Raw genomic sequence first — 22066 nt, forward strand, 5'->3', positions numbered from 1 at the left:
CCCCACCCCCAGAATTAGCCATAATGGCCAAAGGGATGGAAAAATTCCTGATCTGGATCACGAGACATCCCATCTCACCTGAGCTGCACCTCTGGAGCGTGGGGACACTGGGGCAGTGGGTGAGGATCCGCTCCCACACGGACTCTGTGGTGGAACATCCCCCAGGAGACCACAGCTATCCACACACTGCACTCCCCCACTGCTGGAGCCAGTCCCAAACTTCCCAGTGTTTGCTCTGATTAAGTGACCACAGGAAATGAACTTCCCACCCACCTGGAGATTCCTTCAGAAATGCTTTTGTCGGGGTGTGGAGGGTGATTTTAGCAGGACGAGCCGAGGAGCGCAGGCAGAAGAAGGTGTGAGGTTTTCATGGAAGCCACGTGTCCCTGGTGCTGGTTTGAGACCCAGCAAAACTGGGAGAAACAGCTTTTTGGGGAGGGGACCCCCACCACAGCCCCACCAGCCTGGTGCACCTCCCCACCCCCAGCCAGCAGATCTTATCTCCCAGAGATTTATTTCCAGTCCTCTTTTCAAGACATGATGTCAGGATTCTAATAACCTGACTAAGGCAGGCCCTGGATGGAATTACCATTGTGTTTATCAATTTCCTTCTTCTTTTCTGCTCTTGTCTCGATTAATCATGGAACAGCCCGATGGAAAAGCGCTGTTAGGTCGAGCTGCCTCCCAGCCAAGGCAGGCCTGGTCCCTCATCCCCCGTCTTCTGTTTCATCCAGGGCTATTTTTAAAAACTCCCCGGTGACGAGACTTCTTGAATCACAGGAGCGAGAAATGGAAAAGACCTATTAGCTCATGCAGTCTGTCTGCTGGCCAGAGCAGCCTGGGCCCTGCAGCCCAGTTTTTCCTGGTTCAGCTTCCACCTTTCATCCCCCTGGGAGATTATCCCGCTGGCAAACACAGCTCGCGCTCAGGTTTGTGCTTGAGCTCATGTCGGAAAGGAAAAGTGTCCAGCACTGGCCTCAGCTGGCTGAGGGGTTTAAGGCTGGTCTGTGGGATGGGGTCAGGGCGAGTGGGTGGGCACTGCCCTGCTCAGACCCTGGGGTGCTGCTCCATGGGCATCCCTGGGGAGGGACCTGTCCTGCTCCAAATCCCGCAGCTCTCCCTCAGCTGGTGCCCTGCTGGCTCTGGGGCTCATCAGCGAGATGGACAGAGCAGCTTTGGACAGGCTAATTAGCTCTGCAGCACCACTGCTGATTGGTTTTTAGGCAGAAATGGCACAACTCTGCCTGCAAACATCCCTTCCTCCTGAGAGCCCCCAGCTGTGCTTCCCCTGGGATGATCCCTGAGCACCAATGAAGGGAGCTTGGACGGTGCTGGGGCTCCCATGGGTGCTGGGTGCCCACGACCTGCCCACCTAAAATACCCAAACCAGGAGGTGCCCTCGATCCCTGGCGGCTCTGGGCTCTGCCCCAGCCTTATCTGCCTCGAGTAATCACAAATAATTGGTGGCTCCCCAGTGCACTGATCTAATAGCAGCACGAATAAAGTTATTTTGAACAGTTGTTCATGAGTTCATCTCCTGGAAAGCCTCAGCCCCAGCTGTTGCTGTGCTTTTGATTAAAAAAAAAAAATAAAAAAAATATATTAAACTCAAACTGGGGATTATCGGGGCTAAGCACGTCTCAGCCCTCCCTCCTCCCCGTGTCAGGTGCCCGGCCGGGCTATAAACCCCTCTTTGTGTGTGGCTCCCTCGCCCCTTTCTGCCGGCGCTGGCAGCGGCCCCGCCGGGATTTGGCAGCTCTCCGGGATGCCAGCGCGGGGTGCTGGCACTGCCACCGCCTCCAGGGTGCCCGGGCCCGCCTGGCAGCAGCTTCAGCATCCAAATGGTCGCCCAGGCCTGCGGCCAAGTCCATTTGTTAATGGTCAGGCTATGGGGAGCCGCTCGGGGAGCAGCAAATTGAATTAGGCACGAGCAGGGGCAGAGGGAGGCAGGGAGGGGGTGGCATGGGGAGGAACCGTGCGGGGCTCCTGCCCGGAGAAGCGGGGGTGGCACTGAGGGAGCTTGGGGACGGTTGTGACAGTGAGGGGTCTGCAGCAAACATGAGCACAAACGTGTCCCCAGAGCCCCAAAGTGGGGCTGTCCCCTCCGGGGCAGCTGAGCCCACGACACTGCAGCACCCCCATGGGCAGGGGGATGGCCCTGGAACCAGGGACCCACAGCCCATCTCTGCAACAACCCCCCTGCAGGGACGGGCAGGACACCCCGCACAGGTGCCTGGGGACATTCCCAGGACACCTTCCCGGCTCCAGCTCCTCCTCCCAGCCGGCCCCACCATCTGTTTGCTGCCACCCCAGACTCGGATCGGCCTCGTCGCTCCAGCTCCCAACTTCTGCAGGCTCCAGGCTCTGCTTTTCAACCACCCCAATCTCTGCCCCGATCTCTGCGAGAAGGCAGGAGAGCGTAGGATGGGAATGTCCCCTCTCCCCTCCGCAGAGGTGGCCGCGGGACCCCGGGCCGAGCGCGGAGCCAGGCGTGGGAGCTCAGCTCCAAGAAATCAGCGCCGGAGCAGCTCGTCTGGCTCCTCTGCCAGAGCAGGGATGAGTTCAGCTCCCACCTCCTGCTCCAGGCTTTGGCCAGGACAACCTGTGCTCTGGCAGCGGCGGGTTCAGGGCGGGTGGGAGATGGTGCCTCGCCCCCCTCTCCCGATGTCCCTGTGCCCAGGGCAGCTGTCGGGATGGGGGGACAGCGGTGCCACAGCCTCCCCCACCACCGGCATCTGGGTGCACTTGGTCTGATCCCAGCACAAAATCCAGCTGGACACACGTCCCAGCAGCTGGACAGACACAGGCACAGGATGGGAGGGGGTGGAGGGGGGCACCCCCTTCCCACATCAGCTCGGCTCTGTCTGACTGCAAAATCCCGCGCCCAGACCCCTCTGGAAGGGCTGGATTAGCAGCCTGGACATTTGGAGAAATTCCTGCTGAGGCAGAACAAGTAGAGAGGGCCTGTCCTGCACATTTGGGATGTTCTTGCTGAGCTGGGATAATTAGAGAGAGGACATGGACAATACAGAAGAGTTTCACACTTAACTTCCCTTGTCCAATCAATTAGGTAAGAACAGAGTTATTCCATACATCCTCCCGAGGAGGTCCCTCCTCCTCCTGGATAATGACAATTTTAAAAGCAGAGCAATGAACTTCCACCAATAATTGTCCAAAGACTGGGGAAACTTGGGAGCAATGCAGGGAAAAAGGGAAAACGGGATCAAAAAGCGGAAAAAAATGCCTGATAGCACCAAATCCTCAACATATTCAAGGCTGAACACACAGGATATTGTCTTAAAATTAAACTATAGGGTTGAACACAAGGAGATGGGCAGCTGGTCATCATTGTACCAATCAAGGTATTAATTCACAATCTCTGAGTCTTCTCCTCTAGTTCTCTTCCCTGTTTCTAAACTAAAGACACTGTACCAAAGCAGTGCAGGTTTCTGGAAGCCAGTTCCACCCTGATCCCCCCCCTCTCCTGGCTTTCTCCCCATGGCTCTTATTTTCCTTTTCAGCATCAGCATCTAAACATCTGGGTCGTGGTGGAGCTTAGAGCTGGAAGCGACACAATATAGTGAGAAAGGATGTTTTTGTGCTATTTCCAACCTTCCCAGAACAGAGACCTTCAGAAAGCCCTTCACAAAGGCTGCTTTCTTCCTCCAGCTACTTTGAAAAGCTGGGTGAGATCCTCGGTTATCTGCCTAGACCAGGATTGTACAAGACAGAGACGATCAAAAAGGAGGGGGAAGGGGCGGCAAAAACCATGGCCAAGTGTGTTTTTTTGGTGGTTTTGTTTGTTTCTTTTTAGTTTCTTTGGGTTAAAACTGGAGTTTTGGAGCAGCTCCAGCCTCCCCTGTGCTGGGGGATGCTGGGGGAACTGAACGATTTACTAAAGATCCTCACTGATGTTAAAATTCTGCTTTTACCCCCTATTAAAATTTCTTTGGTTTGGATAAAATGTTGTATCAGAGTAAATTTGGGGGAGGTTAAAGAAGCTTCACTGCTCAGCACACCCTGGGCTCAGCTGGTTGGAAAAACCAGTCCCTCTGAGCATCCCTTCCCAGCAGCCAAAATCCTTGGGCGGGCCCAGTGGGCACCAAGGCTGGTTTGGGAATAGGGAAACCTGTCCCAGTTTCCCTCCTCCATCCTGAAATGCCCTCTGAAGAGACAAAGGGTCATGACTTTGGTCTCCTTGAGCTCTGCCCCCAGGGGTGAGGGTGACGCTCAGCTCAGTCCCTTCTCCCCCCCATTTGGGTGCCCCTGCCCCTGCAGGACAGACCCAACGCTCCCACCAAAAATGATGGGAGTCCTGCTCCTTCCTCTTGTCCCACTCTGGCTCCAGAGGTTGCCCTGGCTGCTCCAAGGAGCTCCCTTGGAGCCGGCTGGAGGGGCTGCCAGCGGGGCCGGCGCTGCCAAGCGCGACGCGCTGCGGTTCTGTCGGAGGTGAAGTCTGCCTGCCCAGCCCTGGCTGGGGCCCAGCCACGTCCCTGTGATCTCCACCGGCGCTTCACCTCCCTCCACACATCCCCACAGCTGATCCAGGGCCAGCCCTCCATTCTCCAGCTCACCCCCAGTTTAGGAACTGGATCCTCTTTGCCTCCCCCCAGCCCACGGGTGAACCTTTGTCCCCACAGGGAGAGTTCCTTGTGGGACTTTCCTGATCTCTTCCCCTCATTTTTGTTCCTGCTTTGCACATTAGAACCAGAGCTGAACAGCAAAGTCCTCTGCCTTCCATCTCCAGCCCTCATCCATCCCCACCAGCCTCTGGGTCACTCCCTCTATCCTTGGAGGCTCCACGTTCTCCCACAGCTCTAGGAAGGCTCCCAGCTGCATCCTCTCTGCTCCCTCTCCCACCTCATTCTCCCTTTTGGGGTATAATCCCCTGTCAGGAATGCTTGGAAACACCGGGTCTTGTTGCCATACAAAGCTACATCCCAGAGCTGCAGGAGCAGGGACAAGGAGAAAGGGACAACATGGATAGAGCCCCTCTGGAGGAGCTTCTTATGGCTCCTCACAGTGGAACCTGTGTGTAGAACCAGCCAAGCCTCCCCATGGCACCCCAGCCCCTGCCAGAGCCATGGGACAGCCCCTGAGGGTGCAGGACCCCACAGGACATCCAGCACATCCCTGGAGAAGAGCACAGGGATTCGGGGAACACGAGTGGGGCAGTTTTGACCCTATTTGGCAGAAGAAAGCACCCCCCACCCCCGCCTGGGGTCCCTGCCCAGAGCAAGCCCAGGTACCAAGTGGGCAGGGAGATGGAGAAGCCCCAGCCCAGCCCCACAGCTGCCTCAGCACACGAGCTTCCCACTTCCCAGGTGCTGGAAGAGCAGGCACCGTGGCTTTCGTAGCACGGCCCTTCCTGCAGGCAGCCCCAGGACATATTTTATCACACACATAATCTCCCAGAAAAAAAACAAACCATCCCCTCGTCTCCGAGATTCCCAGACAGTACACTCAGCATCCTCATGCTACTGATGTCATCCTGCAGGAAGGTCCCTTGGGCCCAGCCTTGCTGAGCCGGAGCTGCTCTGATCCCATCCCTGCCCACGGAGCTGGGGTGGCCCCCACGAGCCCCTCGGTGCTGCCCCCCCTGGAGCAGCCCAGGCACGTTTTATGGACCCCTCTGTACACTTGTTGAGTGTCTAAATTCCCTCTGCACCCACGGGGAACATTAATAGCTCAGCAGAGCTCTGCTAATGCTGTTTTCTGTCCTCTGTGCTCAGCTGCAATAAAAATTAGCCAGGAATAAAAAATGACATCATAACAAGTAGGAATAAACCCAACCCAGCGGATTCCTGAGGTAACCCTGCCTGAGCAGGTGCCACCTCCAACCCCACACACTTCACCTGAAAGCCTCTGCAAGGCCAAGGCTGAGCTGAGGCAGAGCAGGTGAAAGGCAAGACAAGGTGGTGGCCGGAGGCCAGGGGGAATATTTGACCCAAATTGCTTCATCTGCAGCTGGTGGAGTGATTCAGTGCACCCAGCCCCGTGCAGGGCCTGGGCTGGCTCCGTGCTCGGGAAGGAGTTCCTTTGTTTTGTTTGTGTGAGCGCCTTGGATATCCAGGGAACCGGGACACGCCAGGGCTGCTGCTCCTGGAGGGGGTGCACAGGCTGGAGCCCTGCTTGGGTCCAGCTGCTGGGCCCCCCTGGGACCCCTCCTGCTCTCCCCTGACCCAGCAGTGTCTCTGTGTGACCCAGAGCTCTGTCCTGTCCCCACAGCTCACCTGGCCGGGAGGGCTCCGTGGGATGAGCGGGGTGCAGGTGGAGAACAGAAGGATTTGGTTGGATCCTGAGCGACCCATCCAGTGGTTCTGGTGGATAAATAACCACCAACAGGTGGGGATGGGGAAGAAACCCAAGATGGAGTTGGGCTTTCAAGCTGAGTTGGCTAATTGAGCTTCAGCCCATCCACAGGTGGCCAGAGTAAGGTTTATGAATCATGAGTTACAGAACCATGGGATCATTTAGGTTGGAAAAGACCTCTGAGATCATCAATTCTAACCGTTCCCCCAGCACTGCCCAGGCCACCACTAACCCATGTCCCCAAGTGCCACATCCACAGGGCTTTTAAATCCCCCCAGGGATGGGGACTCCACCACTGCCCTGGGCAGCTGTGCCAGGGCTGGACAGCCCTTTCCATGAAAAAATCTTCCCTAATATCCAACCTAAACTTCTCCTGGTGCAACTGGAGGCCAGTGGGGCTGTGGGTTGAGCAGAGAAGCTGATGGGGAGGTGGGCACAGTGGTGACCCTCAACGTCCCTGTGGGAGCACCACCCTGACCCCAGCTCCATCTCAGTTGCTTTTTGGGATACACACAGGGATCCTGCAGGGCTCAGCCATCCCTGGCAGGTCACAGCTGGCAAAGTGACATGAAAAAAATGAAAATGAAAACACAACAAAATTCTGCACAGTTGCCTGTCCCTTCCCATTGGGTTCTTGGTCAACTAAATTGTTACTGAATCAGGCAAACTGTGTCAAAAATGTGCTTTAATGAAGTGCAGCAGGGGCTCTGGCATTGCTTCCCAAGCTCCACGAAGGTTTAATCCCCCAGCTCTCTAAGCCACTGCATGACATGTGCTTTAAAGAGGAGCTTTTTTACTCCTGGTATTTCATGCATGTTATATTTTAAAGGCCACTGCCAGTTTAGTTTAGACCCCAAATGTTGGTGTCACTGGGGGCTGGAGGAGGGGAGGGGCTTCACCAAAGGGATTAAAAATAAACCCAGAGGGTGACCCACAGCCTTGTGTTCTGACACAAAGTCTGGAGGTGTCCAAAAAAATTTGGGAAGGGTCTGAAAACATCACGGGAGTGATGGGTGACCTCAAGCTCAGCCTCAGCCTCCAGCCCAGCCCTGCTCCAGCCAGCAGGGATAATCCCAGGGGACTCCACAGGCACCAAGGAAACGAGCTTTGCTAATTAGTCCCGGCTTAACTCGAGCAAACTTTCTGCTCTGTGTGGTTAAGACCAGCCTGGAGTGAGTAAAATCTGCAGCAGGGAGGGAAAACCCTGCTGGCATCTCTCTTCTTGCCTGGGACAGCCCCCACTCCGGGGGATATTAAAAGCTTTTGTTTCCAGGAGCTGTCAAACCCCTCACCTTTCACAAGCACTCCAACGGCCCAGGGAGAAGGAGATCTGCGAGAGCAAGAACGGTTTTGAACTCGTAAATTTGAGCCTGTAAATCAAGGGCTCCTGAGTTAACATTGAGGTTTTCTTTCACCTGAGGAAAAGGGGAAAAAAAACCCGCCCAAGTCTCTGCCCTTCCACTCCTGGGGTGCTGTAAATCATCTTAATGTTACACTCTGGCTCTTAAACAGCCCGAAAAGGAGCGTGGGGAAACTGGGAGAGGGGAAAAGTCCAGGGAGAAAGCTTTGTTTGTATAAAAGTAACCCCAAACCGTTCCCTGTCTGCTTTTAAAAGCACAGGGCAAATCCTGCACTCCCTGGGGACTGAGGCCAAGCCTTGGTGCTGGTCCTGCCCTGGTGATGGGCTCGGGGAGGGCACGGGGACACTTTGGCTGCCACTGGAAAACCACGGGATCGGCCTGTCTGTCCCTGTGGGTTTGGATCTGGGATTGAGGAAACAAGGGAAAACAGAGGTGAGAGGAGAGCTGTGAAAGGAGGGCTGGGGGTGGTGCTTGGAGGATCTGGCCACTCAGTCATGGAATCAGAACCACGGAAAAAACCTCCAAGGTCATCAAATCCAACGTTTGGCCAAAAACCACCAGCCCACTAAAACAGAGAACAGAATGACCCTGCAATGTCCCCATCCATCACCCACTGAGCTGGGAACACCAATCCATCACCCACTGAGCCAGGAGCATCATCTCAACACGTCCTGTGATGGCAGACAGAGGCACCCACACGTCACAGCCACCCACCACGAGCCACCCTCTGCTGTCACCACCAAAGGGACAGCACAGAACAGCGTCTACCCAAACTGGGAACATCCCTTCCCAAACTGGGAACACCCTTCCCAAACTGGGAACATCCCTTCCCAAACTGGGAACACCCTTCCCAAACTGGGAGACCATGTGTCCACATGCAGATTCTGGCTCTCCCAAAGCTAAAAAGTGTTGGGTTATTCTTTCCCTCCTGGGATTTCCTATGATTTTACCTATTTATTTTCCTATTTTGGAAATCCTGTTTTTGGATAGAAAGGATAAAGCTCATCAGACCTTAAGCTGGTGTCCCAAGGGCTGAAGGTGCTTTGACCCTCACCCAGAGGTCGTTCCCACCTCCATCCCCACCAGGAGGAGGAGGAGGAAGAGGAGGAAGGCCCTGGCACGTGGAGCACAAGTGCTCTCATGGCCCTCTCCGCTGCCTAATCCGGCGGGTTCAAAGCAGGCGCAGCTGCAGCGTCTGAGCTCCAACAGGTGACGGCTCAGCTGTCCCTCCCCAAGGGGCTGGGGACTCAGGGGGGGCTGCTGTGGGGGCAGCAGGTCCCCAGTGCCTCATCCAGCTCCATCCTGCCCTCGGGAAGCCGCCTGCACCTCCTTGGTGGTCTCGGGCAGCTCCTGCCCCTCTGCTCCCGGGGGATGGCACGTGGCACTGGGATGGGGCACGGCCACCAAAAACATCCCAGCAAAACCCTCCTGGAAGTGCTCTGAGTTGCTGGGAAAGGTGGGACCGACCTGCTCTGCATGGAGACAGCACCAAGACCCTGCAGGCAGCACGTGGAGTGTCTGCCCTGTGGCTGCATCCCCTTCCCTGCCGGCCCATGGATCCCTCCAGCCCTCGATCTCTTGCAGGCAGACCAGCCAGGGATGTGGGTAGGAGCAGTTCTTCCCAGCCCTGGCCCTGGGCATATTCCTGTGGGAATGCCCTCTGCTGCAGGAGGGGCTGAACAGCCCCTCACTGGGAAATATTTTATCCCACCCTTTTTGAAAACCCGTTTGCAAAGATCATCCCTTGGCGCACCTGCCTCTGCTCAAGGTTCATCCAGCAGCAGGACCTGGAGAGGCCTTCTGGGCAATCCCAGCCAAATCCAGTCCCAGTGAAGCTGGAGGGACTTTTATTCCTGCTCCCCACCAGCAGAAGGGACCACCTCCCACCAGCCAGGCAAAGCACAGCCACAGGCAGGGCATGTGGCACAAAACACTCGTCCCCTGCCTGGAACATCCTGGCCAAAATCCACACCCACCAGGCTCAGGCTGGGACAGTGCCACAGGCTGAGAAGGTCCAAGTCCATCCTTGGCCTCCTGAGAGCCTCAGCATCCCAGAGCAATCCCAACCTCACTGCGGAGGGATGCCCAGATTTCCTATGCTTGCACGTAAATACAACAAAACACGACCTGAAATATTTCCCCACCAGCTGCAGCCCAGCACGACCGGGCAGACAAACATCTCCCTCACCTCCACCCCCCCCAGAAGTACCTATTAGCCACTGGGAAGTGCAGGTGTGGGGGGCAGATCCGAGCCCCCCATCCCGCAGAGCCGGCGGCATCACCAGAGCTCGAGCGCTCATTAAGCCCCTCGAGCCGCCGTCGTCTGAGCAGCCCCATTATCCACACAGCCCCCCTTCCCCGCTGGTAATTTCTACTTATCTGCATATTTTATTGAAAATTAAAATCCTTTTGCAGGTTTTTTTCCCAGGGCTCGCTCGGGAGCGATCTTTTCTCGCAGCCCTACTTGACTCCAATTAGTTGGGGTAACAAAGCTGCCGCTGTCGGAGGATTATTGACAAATGCTCCAGGAGAGAAAAAGGGCAGGAGAATGGTCCTTCAAAATGACAGCTTTTAGGGCTGGAAACAAAACCTCTGGGCGATTAACAGCGCCGTGGAGGCAGGGGAAATAGCGATTCCCGGTTTTTTGATGGCATTTCAATTGATCAGCCCCCTGGAGCCAAGACTCTGTGCCTTGCTCCTGCCAGGTCACCACCAGCATCCCTCCCCATGGACAACACCGCTCCCTGCACCCCCGGGAGCGTGGGGACATCGGCACCAGGCACGGCCCCGTGGCAGGAGCCGGGGGAAGCTGGGAGTGGGGGAATCCACCCCTTTTCCCAGGCCTCGCGCTCCCAGATCCCGGTCCCAAAAAAACCTGCTCGGTGCAGCTGCGCCCGGCGGCACAAAAGGACTGAGGAGCATTGAGAGCAGCACAACTCCTTCACTGATCACCCCTTAATGGTTCTTCATATTTTTCTCCCTGACTTTTTTCTTAATTTCAAATAAAAGATTAGGGGGGTTAAAAATAAAGCGCGCTCCATAAAAAAGGGCAGCGAGTGTTATCCCTAAAAAAATAAAATTAAATAAATAAAAACCTCACAGAGCTTTTTTTCTTCCCTAGGTGGCTCGGACAGCTGGCTCTTTAAATATTAATCAGGGGCTCATTGATATGCAAATCTGGCAAGAGGGAATAATGCTCCTGCAGCTGCGCAGCCCCAGCCGAGTGCTGGCCTCCTCTCCACCATGAATGGGAATATCTGAGGACACAGGTGCAGGAGCCACCAGGAGCAAGATCCTGCTTAATAAGGTAATTTGTGAGCGATGCTCCATAGAGCCCAACCGGAGCAATCTTTTACCACTTGACAGTGTGTGACCACCAAACAAGGTGTTAATCTTATAATTGTGGCGGTGCCTGTTCCCCTGCCCGGCGTTCCTGGCCTCTTGCCCTGACACTTGGCCAGGGAAAATCAGCTCCGCTGACGGGTCGGCCCCGCGCCAACCGATCGGCGATAAATTATTTATTGTTCTGTTCCCAGCAGGACAAGTAAACAGGAAAAGAGGGGGCATCCCACAGGGAGGACCACTGGGGATGTGCGTGGTCGGACCGAGGCGGGTGACTCCGTGCGGGCACCGTTGTCCCCCGTCCCCCACGGCTCTCACCTCTCTCTGCTGGGAAGGTCCAACCTTGCAGGGGCAAAGCTGTGTCCTGTGATGGCTCTGGCGGTGGCATCCGTGCCCAGGGACCCGAGGCAACGTCAGTGCCTGCCGTGGTGTCACTGCTGGCTGTCTGCTGGTGCCTCTGCCAGAGCCAGAGGCGGGAGGTGGGGCAGGCTGGGGTGACAAACCTGAGCTCCCCATCCCGGGAACCTCAGCCCATCCGTGTCCTCACTCCAAGGCCGTTCCGTGCTGCTGTGGTGACAGTGGTGGGGACCTTCAGCTGCTGCAGGAGAGACGAGGGGGAAAGGGGGTCAGAGCCCTGGGCAGGATTGAATGTAACCAGGGTCAGTGGAGTTGGGCACCCCAAAGCACCCAAAGGGCTCAACTCACAGAGTTTGGTCTCTCCTGCCATTTGCCTTTAGCCCAGATCATGGAATTATAGAATCATGGAATACTCTGAGTTGGAAGGGACCCACAGGGATCATCGAGGGCACCAAGAAATCCCCCTCCTTCACCCCCCAATGTAGCCCATTGCTGATTTAAACACTCACTCCCCCTCTCCCCACTCTCCCTGGGAAGGGATGTCCTTGTCACCTCCCCAGCCCTGGGGTCAGAGCTGGCCCTGGAGCCCGGCTCATTCCTCCTGCTCCGAGGAGTCCCCTCGGCACCGCCCCATCCCCACGGGACCCCAGGGGCACCTCCTGCCCTTCTCCACCGGCCGCAGGGAGCACGCCCGGAGCCTGCGGATCCCACCCCGCTGCCGCAGGGGAGTTTGGAGCCCTGCCTCCTGTGGCTCCCCATCCTCCTTTTCCCCTGCCAAGCTTCCTCGCCTGTGCTGCTGGCGATGAATGCCGCGGGCCGGGGGTGCCGGTACCAGGCGCCGCAGCTGCGGGGCCGCTCCGGGCGGGCGCAGATGGGCAGCTCCGCGAGCCACAGCTGCACACGGCGGGCACCGCCGCAGCTGGCACGGAAAAACCAATTAATGACAGCAAACGAGCAGCGGGAGGGATGGCGGGACGGGAGGGATGCTGGGGCGGCTCAAGCTTGCCCTGGGACCAGCGTGGATCCGGCCTCGGCGTCTCCTCGGTGAGGAGAGCGCGGGGATCGGCGCAGTGGGCTCGGGGCAGGGGTTGTCTCATTCCCAAAGGAGGTGATGGATGGGCCTTCCTGCAGACAGGGAAACACCCAGCTTCTCATCCTTGTCATCTCTGACCTGGCTGGTGTCAGTTCTTGGCCTCCGTGTCCAACTCCAGTGGCAAAGAGAGAGAACAACATGCACCGAGCATGGGGGACTGGCCTTTTGTTACTAAAGTCCATTTTACCTGCCTTAGTATCTCAGGATTTCCATTATTATTAATTATTAATAATGAATTACTTATGATAAATTTTACCTAATAATTATAGTTAATTTATACACAAGGGATTTGCCTCTTTCCACACTTTAAGGAGAGCAAAACTGGATCTAAAACCTGGAGCCTTGAGATCCCACCTTCCAACTTAGACCCCTCTCCAGGGCAGCAGCTGGCCCTGGAATTTGGTCCGTGAGACAGGGATTAACGAGCCAATTAAATGTACCAGCCCTGGGGCAGCACCCAGGGTTACACCCCCCTGCTCCACTGGAGTCGGTGGCTCCAAGCCCCGTCCAACCTGGCCTTGAAAAGGCCTCCGAGATCATCAAGTCCAACCAGTGGACGATGCTCCTCAAATCAGGGACCAAAAAATGCCCATTCAGCCCTAAACCGTGGCATGTCTCCACACTTGTCATCCCACCACCAGAATTTCCTTCCCTGTAAAGCTGGAAAAATACCCAGCTCGGGTCGTTCCATGCTCCATAACGAGCAATTATTCCTTTCCAAAGTGAAATGAAATAAGAACCGTTCCCATAATCACCTACTGGATTTTATCAGCATGTTTGGGTTACGCTTTGGCCCCTTTGGCTAATTCCTAATTGATTCTTTAATCTCGACAAGTTTTTTATTGACTGATACAAGAGGTATTTAGCCCAGGAGCGGCAGGAAAGCTGCCTGGAAACCCTGGGAGACCCAGGCCGTGGTGCAGGGATGACCTCATGCGAAGCCGAGGCTTTATTTGATAATCTATCACTTATTTATTATTGTAACTAACCGCTTGCAGGTGCTGTGATTGTAGTGGGGTTGTCCCAGCACCCGGCACGCACCGGGAAAAGCTCAGCCCTGTGCAATCTTATCCCGAGCTGCTACTGCAGAGGAAGCCAAATCCCACTGACTGTGGAGAAACGGGGCCGGGGGGTTTGTCCTGGCCACCAGCTTGCTGGGGGATTCATGGAATTCCAGCACGGTTTGGGTTGGAAGGGACATTAAAGATCATCTCATTCCATCCCCCTGCCATGGGCAGGGACACCTCCCACTAGCCCTGGCCTTGGACACTCCCAGGGCTGGGGCAGCCACAGCTTCTCTGGGCAACCTGTGCCAGGGTCTCCCCACCCTCCCAGGGAGGAATTTCTCCCTAATCTTGAATCTAAACCCAAATAAGGGGGCAGGGCAGGATGGGAGCCCCTGATGCCATGGGGTGGGGCTCACGTGGTGTCTGGTAGCACGGCCGGGGCACGGGGATGATCCCCCAGCTCAGCCTCCTCCTCCTCACCTGCCAGCAGCTCCTGAGCAAACTGAAGATTTTAGGCAGTGACCAGTTACCAGGACATGGATGTCCCTGCAGGCCAGGCTGGCATGGGCCACATCCCCAGGATCTCAGAATCACTGAGGTTGGAAAAGCCCTCCAGGACCATCAATTCCACCCTGTGCCCCATCCCCACCTTGTCCCCCAGCCCAGAGCTCTGAGTGCCATGGCCAGGCCTTCCTTGGGCTCCTCCAGGGGTGGGGACTCCAAACCTCCCTGGGCAGCCCCTGCCAAGCCCTGACAGCCCTTTCAGTGAAGAAATTCCTCCTGATGTCCACCCTGACCCTCCCCTGACCCTCAGTGGCATCACTTACCAGAGCAGCACTGATGGCACCTGGGGCTCCAGAAGGTCCAGGCCGGCACATCCCGTGGAAAATCCTGCATAAATAAAGAAGATGGACATTATTTCTAGATGTTTCTCAGTTTTCTTCCCCTCCACATCCCTGGGGTGAGGCAGGATGGACATCAGCCTCCAAGATTCTATGATTCTGTGACTCTGTTCTATGATTCTAAGACTTTGGAGCCAGGAATCCCCCCAGGATTCAAGCCTCTTCAGTGTTTTCCCAGTGAGGAAGGGGCTGGGTACCAGGCAGCACCTCTGGAGTTCAGAAGGAGCCTTCCTGAATTATCTGCCCCCTCACTGTCTGCCCAAGCTCCTCCAGCCCAGCCAACACTCTCAGCAAAACAGGAAAATAGGATTTTGAGTGGCAAGACCCCATTGTGGCTTCAATTTTTACCCCAACTGGAGGGGAAAAAAAAAAGCAGGGAGTTGGGAGAAGCATTTTTTCATTAAAATTGATCCATAATGAAAATAGACTTTGAATGGGAAAAGTTGAGTGCGAATGGAAGCTTTTAAAGATTCTTTTGACTGACAATAACCTGAAGACCCTCCAGCCCAGAATAATCAGATTAAATGGAAACTAATATAGGATCCTGAAATTCATCCCATGCTGGTCTAAACTTGTAGCAGCTGGATAATTTAGCCTACAGGTTTGTGCCTCGTGCCCAGCAGTTCACACTGAATTGTTTGGCCAAACTTAATCTACTGGGAAGGAAAAAAAAAGCTTTTTCCTTTAATATGTGTTAAAGTAAAGCCAGCTTCTCCAAGCAGCTGGGAGCAGGGAATGCACATGGCTACAGGGATTGCCTAAGGGAACTCCCAGGCTGGAGTTTGGCTACTTTAAAACAAGTAACTCCAGTGCAGAAATGATGCAGGGAGAAGGAAATCTCTGGGTTGGTGCACTGTGGGTAATGCCTGGTGATTCCTGCACCAGGACCTGGCACAGGCACAGGTTTGTGTTCTCCAAGAGCTCCTCACTCAGGGGGGCACATTCCCAAAACACAAACCAAATCCATGCCTTTAGCCAGAGGAATGGCTGCAAAGGGGGCCTGGAGGCCCTGGCACAGGCTGCCCAGAGAAGCTGTGGCTGCCCCATCCCTGGCAGTGTCCAAGGCCAGGTTGGACGGGGCTTGGAAAGTGTCCCTGCCCATGGCAGGGGTTTTCCCCAACGGGAAAACCAAACTCCCGAACAGAAATCCATCATTAAGGATTTCCCAGCTGAATCTTCAGCTCCTGTGGGAGATTAAACCCGTGGCACATTAATACACAGGACAGGTTTCCACCTCACCACCAGAAGACACCTTTCCTGGAGGTGGGCAGCTGTTTCAAGGTAACACCTTGTAAGTCCTTCCACTTGATGTTCAAGGAAGTTTGAGGGAAAACTCAGAGTTTGGGACAGGTAATAAGGTGACCAAAGAATCCAGACCCTCTGGGAATCCCTGGATGGCCCCATCCAGCCTCTCCCCCCTCACCCCATTAACGAGGGCATCATCCCCTCCAGCTCCCTCCAAACCCCACTGCTGGGGCTTCCCCAGTTACACGAGTGCAGATCATTTACCCATTCCCTGTGGGCCAGGGATGAGCTAAAACCCATCTGTCCATACACACTCACTTTCTGATCCCCAGCAGCAACAACAGGAAGAGACATTTATATGTGGGATTCAGAAAAAAAGCCTGAGGAGGCTCCCTTTTCTGGGGGGGAAGAGCAGCCAGGATGAGTTGTGGGATCCAACCCCTCCCAGCCGGGGGGAACGTGTGGAAACACAAACCCAGCTGGACTTGCAAGGGGGTCTCGAGCTTCCAAAAGCCTGTAATCTTGAAAAGAAGGAAAAAAAGTCTCTTATACCTCACTTTTACTAAGTATATATATATATACACTTGGAATACCCCAGGGGTCATTAACTTCCATCTAGGAAATGAAAATAAAAAATAAACCAGGTCTGATCTGATCCAAGAACGTCCCGAGATGCTCCCAGGAATGGTGGAGCCTGAGCTGCCCAGGGTGGATGTGGGGTGAGCAGCCCAGCCACCTCTCAGCCCTGGCACCTCCTTGGACCAGCAGGAGGGAGTGGGATGGGATCAGGCTCCGGGTCAGGGGATGAGCCAGGGAAACACAGCCAAGACAAGAACATTGTCCCAGAGGATTCAGCCCATCCTGGTTTTGACTGATGGACCCAAACCCTGCACCCCAGAGCTGGTGGAGATGTTGTCAAGGCTCTGATCCTCCTGGAGGGTGTCCCTGTGTCCCCATCCCCTCTCCAAAGACACCGGAGACGCGGGAGCAGCCCCATCCAGAGTTATCCTTCCCCTGGATTTACAGCCCTGCCTCGGGAATGCCACTGCCTTTTCCTTCCAATGCACAGCTCAGGGAGTAAAAAACCTCTCCACAGAACCTTCCAGTCAACAGATAACACAATGTGGTTCCGATTTCCTCACACTCCCTCCCCCCCCAACCCCTTCCGAAGAATTGTTTCTTTTCTTTTAAAAAATGCTGTCCCAGGGAAACGTTTCCAATTTAATCCCCTGCCTGCACCTTCCCTCTGCCTTTGAATGGGTATTATCTTCCAGGAGCAGAGAGGGGAGTTTTGATTCAAATAAAAAAAAATTTTTTAAAAAAAAAGGGGGGGAGGGGGGGGGAAGAAGCTTAACAAGCAGCAAACAGGAATGGGAATGCCAGTCTGGGATCCATTATCCCTGACCCAGAGGTTGGGAAGCAAAAGAAATTAATTAAACTGGGGAGGGAAGGGGCCAGCACTGTTTGTTGCCGGTGTCCAGCCCGTGAGGGATGTCCAGGGGGTGTCTGTCACCCATCACCCATCACCCATCACCCATCCAGGGGGGCTCCCTCACCCCTGAGGCTGCCACGGAGATGTTAGAGCTGCCCAGTTTGTTCCCATTAGAGCTGAAGGATGGCCAGGATGGGGCACAGGCAGCACAGCTGAGGGGCAGAGTCACTTCCCTAAATCCCATAAACCCCCCAGATCTGCCTGGAGGATCCCAAGGCAGAGACCCCCTGGCAGAGGTAGGGGTGCCACCATGGAGGGATCCTAAAAGGGGCTTTTTCCCGTGGCCAGGAGCGGGGCTGTCCAACCCTCCCAGCTCCCTCTAGAACCTTCCAGGATTCCACACGACCTTGGACCCTCCCAACCCCTTCAGCACCTCCCAGGACCCCTCAGAGCCCCATCACTGGTCCCACAGGACCTCTCACCCTCCCAGCTCTGCAGGAACATGAGGGTCCTCCTGCTCCCTCCATCCATCCTGAGCTGGATCCATGGGAGCAGCCTGGAAGGAAAATCAACCCCAAACAAGAGGGAGCCCTGTGGAAATGTGCCCTTGCATGCACTGGAGAAGAGAAAGAACTGTCCACTCACAGCTCTGGGTCACCAGGACAGGGATCAAACACTGGGACATGACAGCAGATTCTCCCTCAAACCCAAAGAAATGCCACAAGCCCCAGGACTCACCTTATTTCCCAGCTGTCACCCCGTTCCCATGGGAGCTGGCACACCAGGATGGCAGCAGGGGCTGCCCCAGGGTTGAGTTGCCCTCCCAGGGCTCCTCCTTTTATTCCTTTTTAACACCTTTAGGAAAAACAACCTCTCTTGAAGCTCCTGCTGGTTGTTCAAGAGCTGTTTGCTCTAATCCCTCTCCAGGAACACGCTCTGGGTGCTGCCCATTTGGTCCATGTGGGCAAAAAGGTGGGAAGAAATGTGGAAAATGGCACTTCTGTGCCCACACCCACAGCCCACAGTGCCCTGTGCCGGTGCCAGGGTCACCTCCTGGTTCACTTTTCCCAGTTTAGACCTGTTTTCCTTTTGAAACCACATTCAGCTGGTTTTGGCAGTGGGAGGGGACGGGCTCAGCCGGTTGAGCCCCGGGCATGGAGGCAGAGATGTGGCCACCACCCCTGTCTGCTGTGGTGGCCACTGGTCCCTTCAGGCTGGTGGCCCAGGGCAGGGTGGCTGTGCCCCGGCCCCGACCCACTCCCAGCCTGGCACACAGCAACACCCTTCTCCTTCCACGGGCTGGGATTGGTCCTGGGAGGGTGAAATCCTTCACTGCAGCTTCCTGCCCACTGGAATTCCTTCCTGGAGGGGAAGAGGTGAATGTCACTGCAAAAACTCGGGAGGGAAAAGCCTGGAAAGCCCCTTTCTGGGCTCGTCCCTGCCCCTCTCCCTCTTGGCCGTGGTGCTGGCGGTGCTGGATTGTGCCCGTGGGACGCTCAGCTCCTCCTGGAGCAAACACCTCTGGCACGACCTCCAGCAGGTCCCCCAGCCAGGCAGATCTCAGCCCTGGGAATGCTGACAAACCCCCTCAGTTATAAATCCCAGGTTTAAGCAAACAGGAGTTGCAGCCTGGGGAACACAGGAGCCGTTTGACGCCGCAGGGGCCGGCGCAGACCCGCTGGCTCCGGCTGCTCTGGCAGCGATGGGGCAGGGATGGAGCAGCCACACAGGGCTGTGCTTGTCCTCGGGGTGAGTCACAGAGCCCACACAGCCGCTCCAGCACGGAGCTCTGTGGGGTTTTTCAGTGAACCTGTGGTTTCTGCAGGCGGCCCAGAACAGGGGCTTGTGTGTTGCTTTGATCTTGCAAAAGAACCTCGTGCAGCAGGACAGGCTGAAAGGCCATCAGGTGGCACAAACTGCCTGGCCAGATGCTGTTTCAGAGGTGTCCATGATCCTGTTCTTGCTCCCATCACAGATTTGGGCTCACCCAGCAAAACCCACGTGCTGGGACAATTTGGGGTGATTTCAGGCCCAAAAAGAGAAGAGGGGAGACCCGAACGCAACCAGAAACTCAGGGTGAGGCCCCAGGGTGTTTTCTCCAGCCTGGGGGCATTACCCAGCCTGGCCTTCCATGCTGCCCCAGGGATGAACTGTGGGACAGCTGGACCATGCCAGGCAGGCAAGACACAGGGTCATGAACCTGCAGTGAGAAGGGGGTGACCAAACCCTCCCCAGTGACAGCGAGGGCAGTGTGGGGACAGCGGGTTGGGAATAAAGAAACTTTGATGTCTTAGTGCTGGTGGTGCACGTGGGGATGGGATGGGATTGGGATGGGATGGGATGGGATGGGATGGGATGGATGGAGGAGCAGTGCCCTGTGCCAGGCCAACTCACCTCCACATGAGCTCTCTGAGCAGCAGGACCTGATAGCCCTGCCTGATGCCCATCCCCAGGGAAGCAACACTTGCTGAGTCAGGAAACCTCCCCAAAATCTCCCCCTGCCTCTCTACAGCCATCACACAATGCAGTGGTCAAAGCAACCCCAACACCTTGTCCAAAACCTGTCATGGTATTTGTTCACCTCTTTCCCAAATTCTGATGATTTCCAAGAGCCTGGCAAAAGAAATCAGCCAGATTTTGAGATGAGAAAAACCAGATCAGAACAGCATGTGGACAGGTTGGCTGGGAATCTTCCATAACAGATGTGTAAACAGGGATGTGGATAGAAAATACAGAGAGGCAAGACAAGTTTGGAAGGGGAGCTGCCTCCTCCCCTCTCCCCAGCTGGTCCCTTGTGACCCCCTGTCCTCCTCCATCAGTCCCTCACGGGGAATGGCCAATTCCTGTCTTCATAGAACTTCTTCAGGCCCTGCAGGTTGACAGGGGGGAAGTAGGGCCCGATCCTCTTCCGAATCCACCACTTGCCCTCGCTGGCGTGCTTCCCCCCGGGCCGGCTGAACTTGTACTTGAAGTGCTCCCCACGGATCCACCTGCAGGAACAAAGCACAGGAGCTCAGGGGTTGGGAGCAGGCACAAAGCCCTCAGATCCCACTTTTGTTCCCCTGGGATCGGAATTTTTGAGCCTTTCCATAGCTGGATGGAGAAATCAGCCTGAGGGTGTCCAGCCTGGCTGGCTCTGCATCCTGGTGCTCCATCCATCCATCCATCCATCCATCCATCCATGCATGCATCCATCCTCAGGATGCCCACAGCTGGCAGCACCAACACAGCCATCCCTGCTGCAGCAAGACAGTGTGGGGCTCCCTGGGCTCCTCTTGATGCCATTTAGGAATGCTGGCATCAAAACAGGAATGGTGCCAGAGGCAGAGGAGCTTCAACACCCCCACCCCGCGCACTCCCCACACAGCTCTGCACGGCCAAGATGAAAAGAAGAATAATTACAAAAGCAGGAATAATATAGTTTTTTCTTTCCTGAGGCAACTCTGGAGTATTTCTGCCTGGGATATTTTAGGCAGAGGGTCTGACTGCCACCCCAGCTCCCCCACCACCCCTCTGGCCCGGCTGGTTTATCGGGCGGCTCCGAGCGTGTCCGTGGTGCGGCCGCTCCGGGAGCCGCCAGCGGAGCGGGTTTGAAGGCGGTGCAGAAAGCAGCATTCAGCGGTGTCGGGCAACACTCCGGGAGCTGCCCACGCTGCAGGTCGGGGGGTTGGGTCCCCCTTGATGTGGGGGTGCTGACAAGGCCCCAGTAACACCCCACTGCTCCCCGGCCCCCGAGCGCGTCGCCGCCGTCGCGGGGCGAGTCCATAAAACACCCCACCAAATAAAAATGTCAAAGTCGTGTCAGTGCTCATTTAGACCTGCTTTGCTCCACTACTAAAATACAAACCCCGCTACTGAGCGGGGCACGGCGCTACCGCAGCTGCGGGATCCCGGGGCGGCGCCTCGGAGAGTTCCTTCCCGCCGCTAAAATAATCAGGGACAACTCTGATGGATTTGCCATCAGCGCTCGCCTCCGGAACGCCCAGGGGAGCGGGGCAGAGTGCAGGGCACGCACGAAGCTGTGCCCAGTCAAGGTTTGCTGCCAGCCCATCCCAACATGAAGGACTCTGGCATTCTGTGTTCATCACACCCATCACGTTTGCCACAGAAGCTGTGGCTGCCCCACCCCTGGAAGTGCCCAAGGCCAGGTTGGACCTGGCTTGGAGCAACCTGGGATAGTGGAAGGTGTCCCTGCCCATGGCAGGGGGTGGATAGAAATCAGCTTTAAGGTCCCTGTCAACCCAAACCACTCCAGGATTTTATGATTCTACAATCTCCATGTTTCCCCCTCCTCTGAGGAGGAAGGAAGGTAAATGGGAACAGGGGGCAATGCCACAGCCCTGGCTCAGGTTTGAGGTGCACAAACCTGCATCTCACCCCCCAAAATGCTGCCCCACAGCTGCAGGCTCCTTTACAGCCAGGGCCATTCCTACATCTCTCTTTTCTGAGGCTGGGAAAAGCCAAACTGGGCTGAAATGTTACTCCCACAGGACTTCCTTTGCAGGAGCACAAAGTTTCCTGTTAATAATTAGAGTGCTACTGAGCAGCCACATCCCCCAGGTCCAGGCACCCCAAGGCTCCTCTCTGGGACAGTCAGAGATTCCCAAGCTGTGCTGCTTGATTGCTTTCTTGAATTCCAAACCCAAATCCAGTTCCATCTCCCAGAAGAGCTCCAGAGGCTGATTTTATGCCAGTCCCTCTCCTGCTTCCCCCACTGTCACCAAGCTTTGGGGTTTTGCCTTCAGTAAGTGACTGCAGAGCATCTCCCAGGCTGGACCCACCTCCATGTGCCCCCACAGCACGTGGCAAAACTCCCATTTTCGAGGGATGCAGAGCACAGTTGCCTTATCTGAGCTCTGGGGCAGACCCAGACGTCAGGAGATGTCTCTGCTCAGCCACAGGCACCTTCTCCCCAACCTCAAGGACTGTCCCACAGCCCCTCTGGAATGAAAATTTCCTCATCCTTCCAAATGGCCCTGCCTGCCCAGATTAACTCACATCTCTCATCTGATTTG

General features: G+C 55.7%; 2 protein-coding genes across 15 annotated transcripts in view; both read right to left on the minus strand.

Moving 5' to 3' along the window:
• Window positions 1-19571, minus strand: part of LOC126641330 (uncharacterized) — a 52514-nt gene extending 32943 nt beyond the window's left edge. For 4 of the 11 annotated variants that reach the window (XM_050317884.1, XM_050317895.1, XM_050317883.1 and 1 more), the window contains exons 1-3: window positions 15938-19571; window positions 14300-14363; window positions 11334-11613 (exon numbers count right to left, since the gene is read on the minus strand). The gene's annotated coding sequence lies outside the window, so the exon portion shown is untranslated. The other 7 variants (XM_050317891.1, XM_050317890.1, XM_050317892.1 and 4 more) reach the window with 6 other exon arrangements.
• Window positions 19572-19716: 145 nt separating this feature from the next.
• The window catches only part of LMF1 (lipase maturation factor 1), a 146286-nt gene continuing 143936 nt past the window's right edge, over window positions 19717-22066 (minus strand). For all 4 annotated transcript variants that reach the window (XM_050317903.1, XM_050317901.1, XM_050317904.1 and 1 more), the window contains exon 10: window positions 19717-20041. In XM_050317903.1, coding sequence (XP_050173860.1) covers window positions 19867-20041 — 175 coding nt within the window. In that variant the 3' untranslated portion in view covers window positions 19717-19866. The remainder of the gene's footprint in view (window positions 20042-22066) is intronic.

Source organism: Myiozetetes cayanensis, unplaced genomic scaffold (genome assembly GCF_022539395.1).
Source record: "Myiozetetes cayanensis isolate MyiCay16 unplaced genomic scaffold, myiCay2020 scf20-37, whole genome shotgun sequence".
In the NCBI taxonomy this organism is placed as follows: domain Eukaryota; kingdom Metazoa; phylum Chordata; class Aves; order Passeriformes; family Tyrannidae; genus Myiozetetes; species Myiozetetes cayanensis.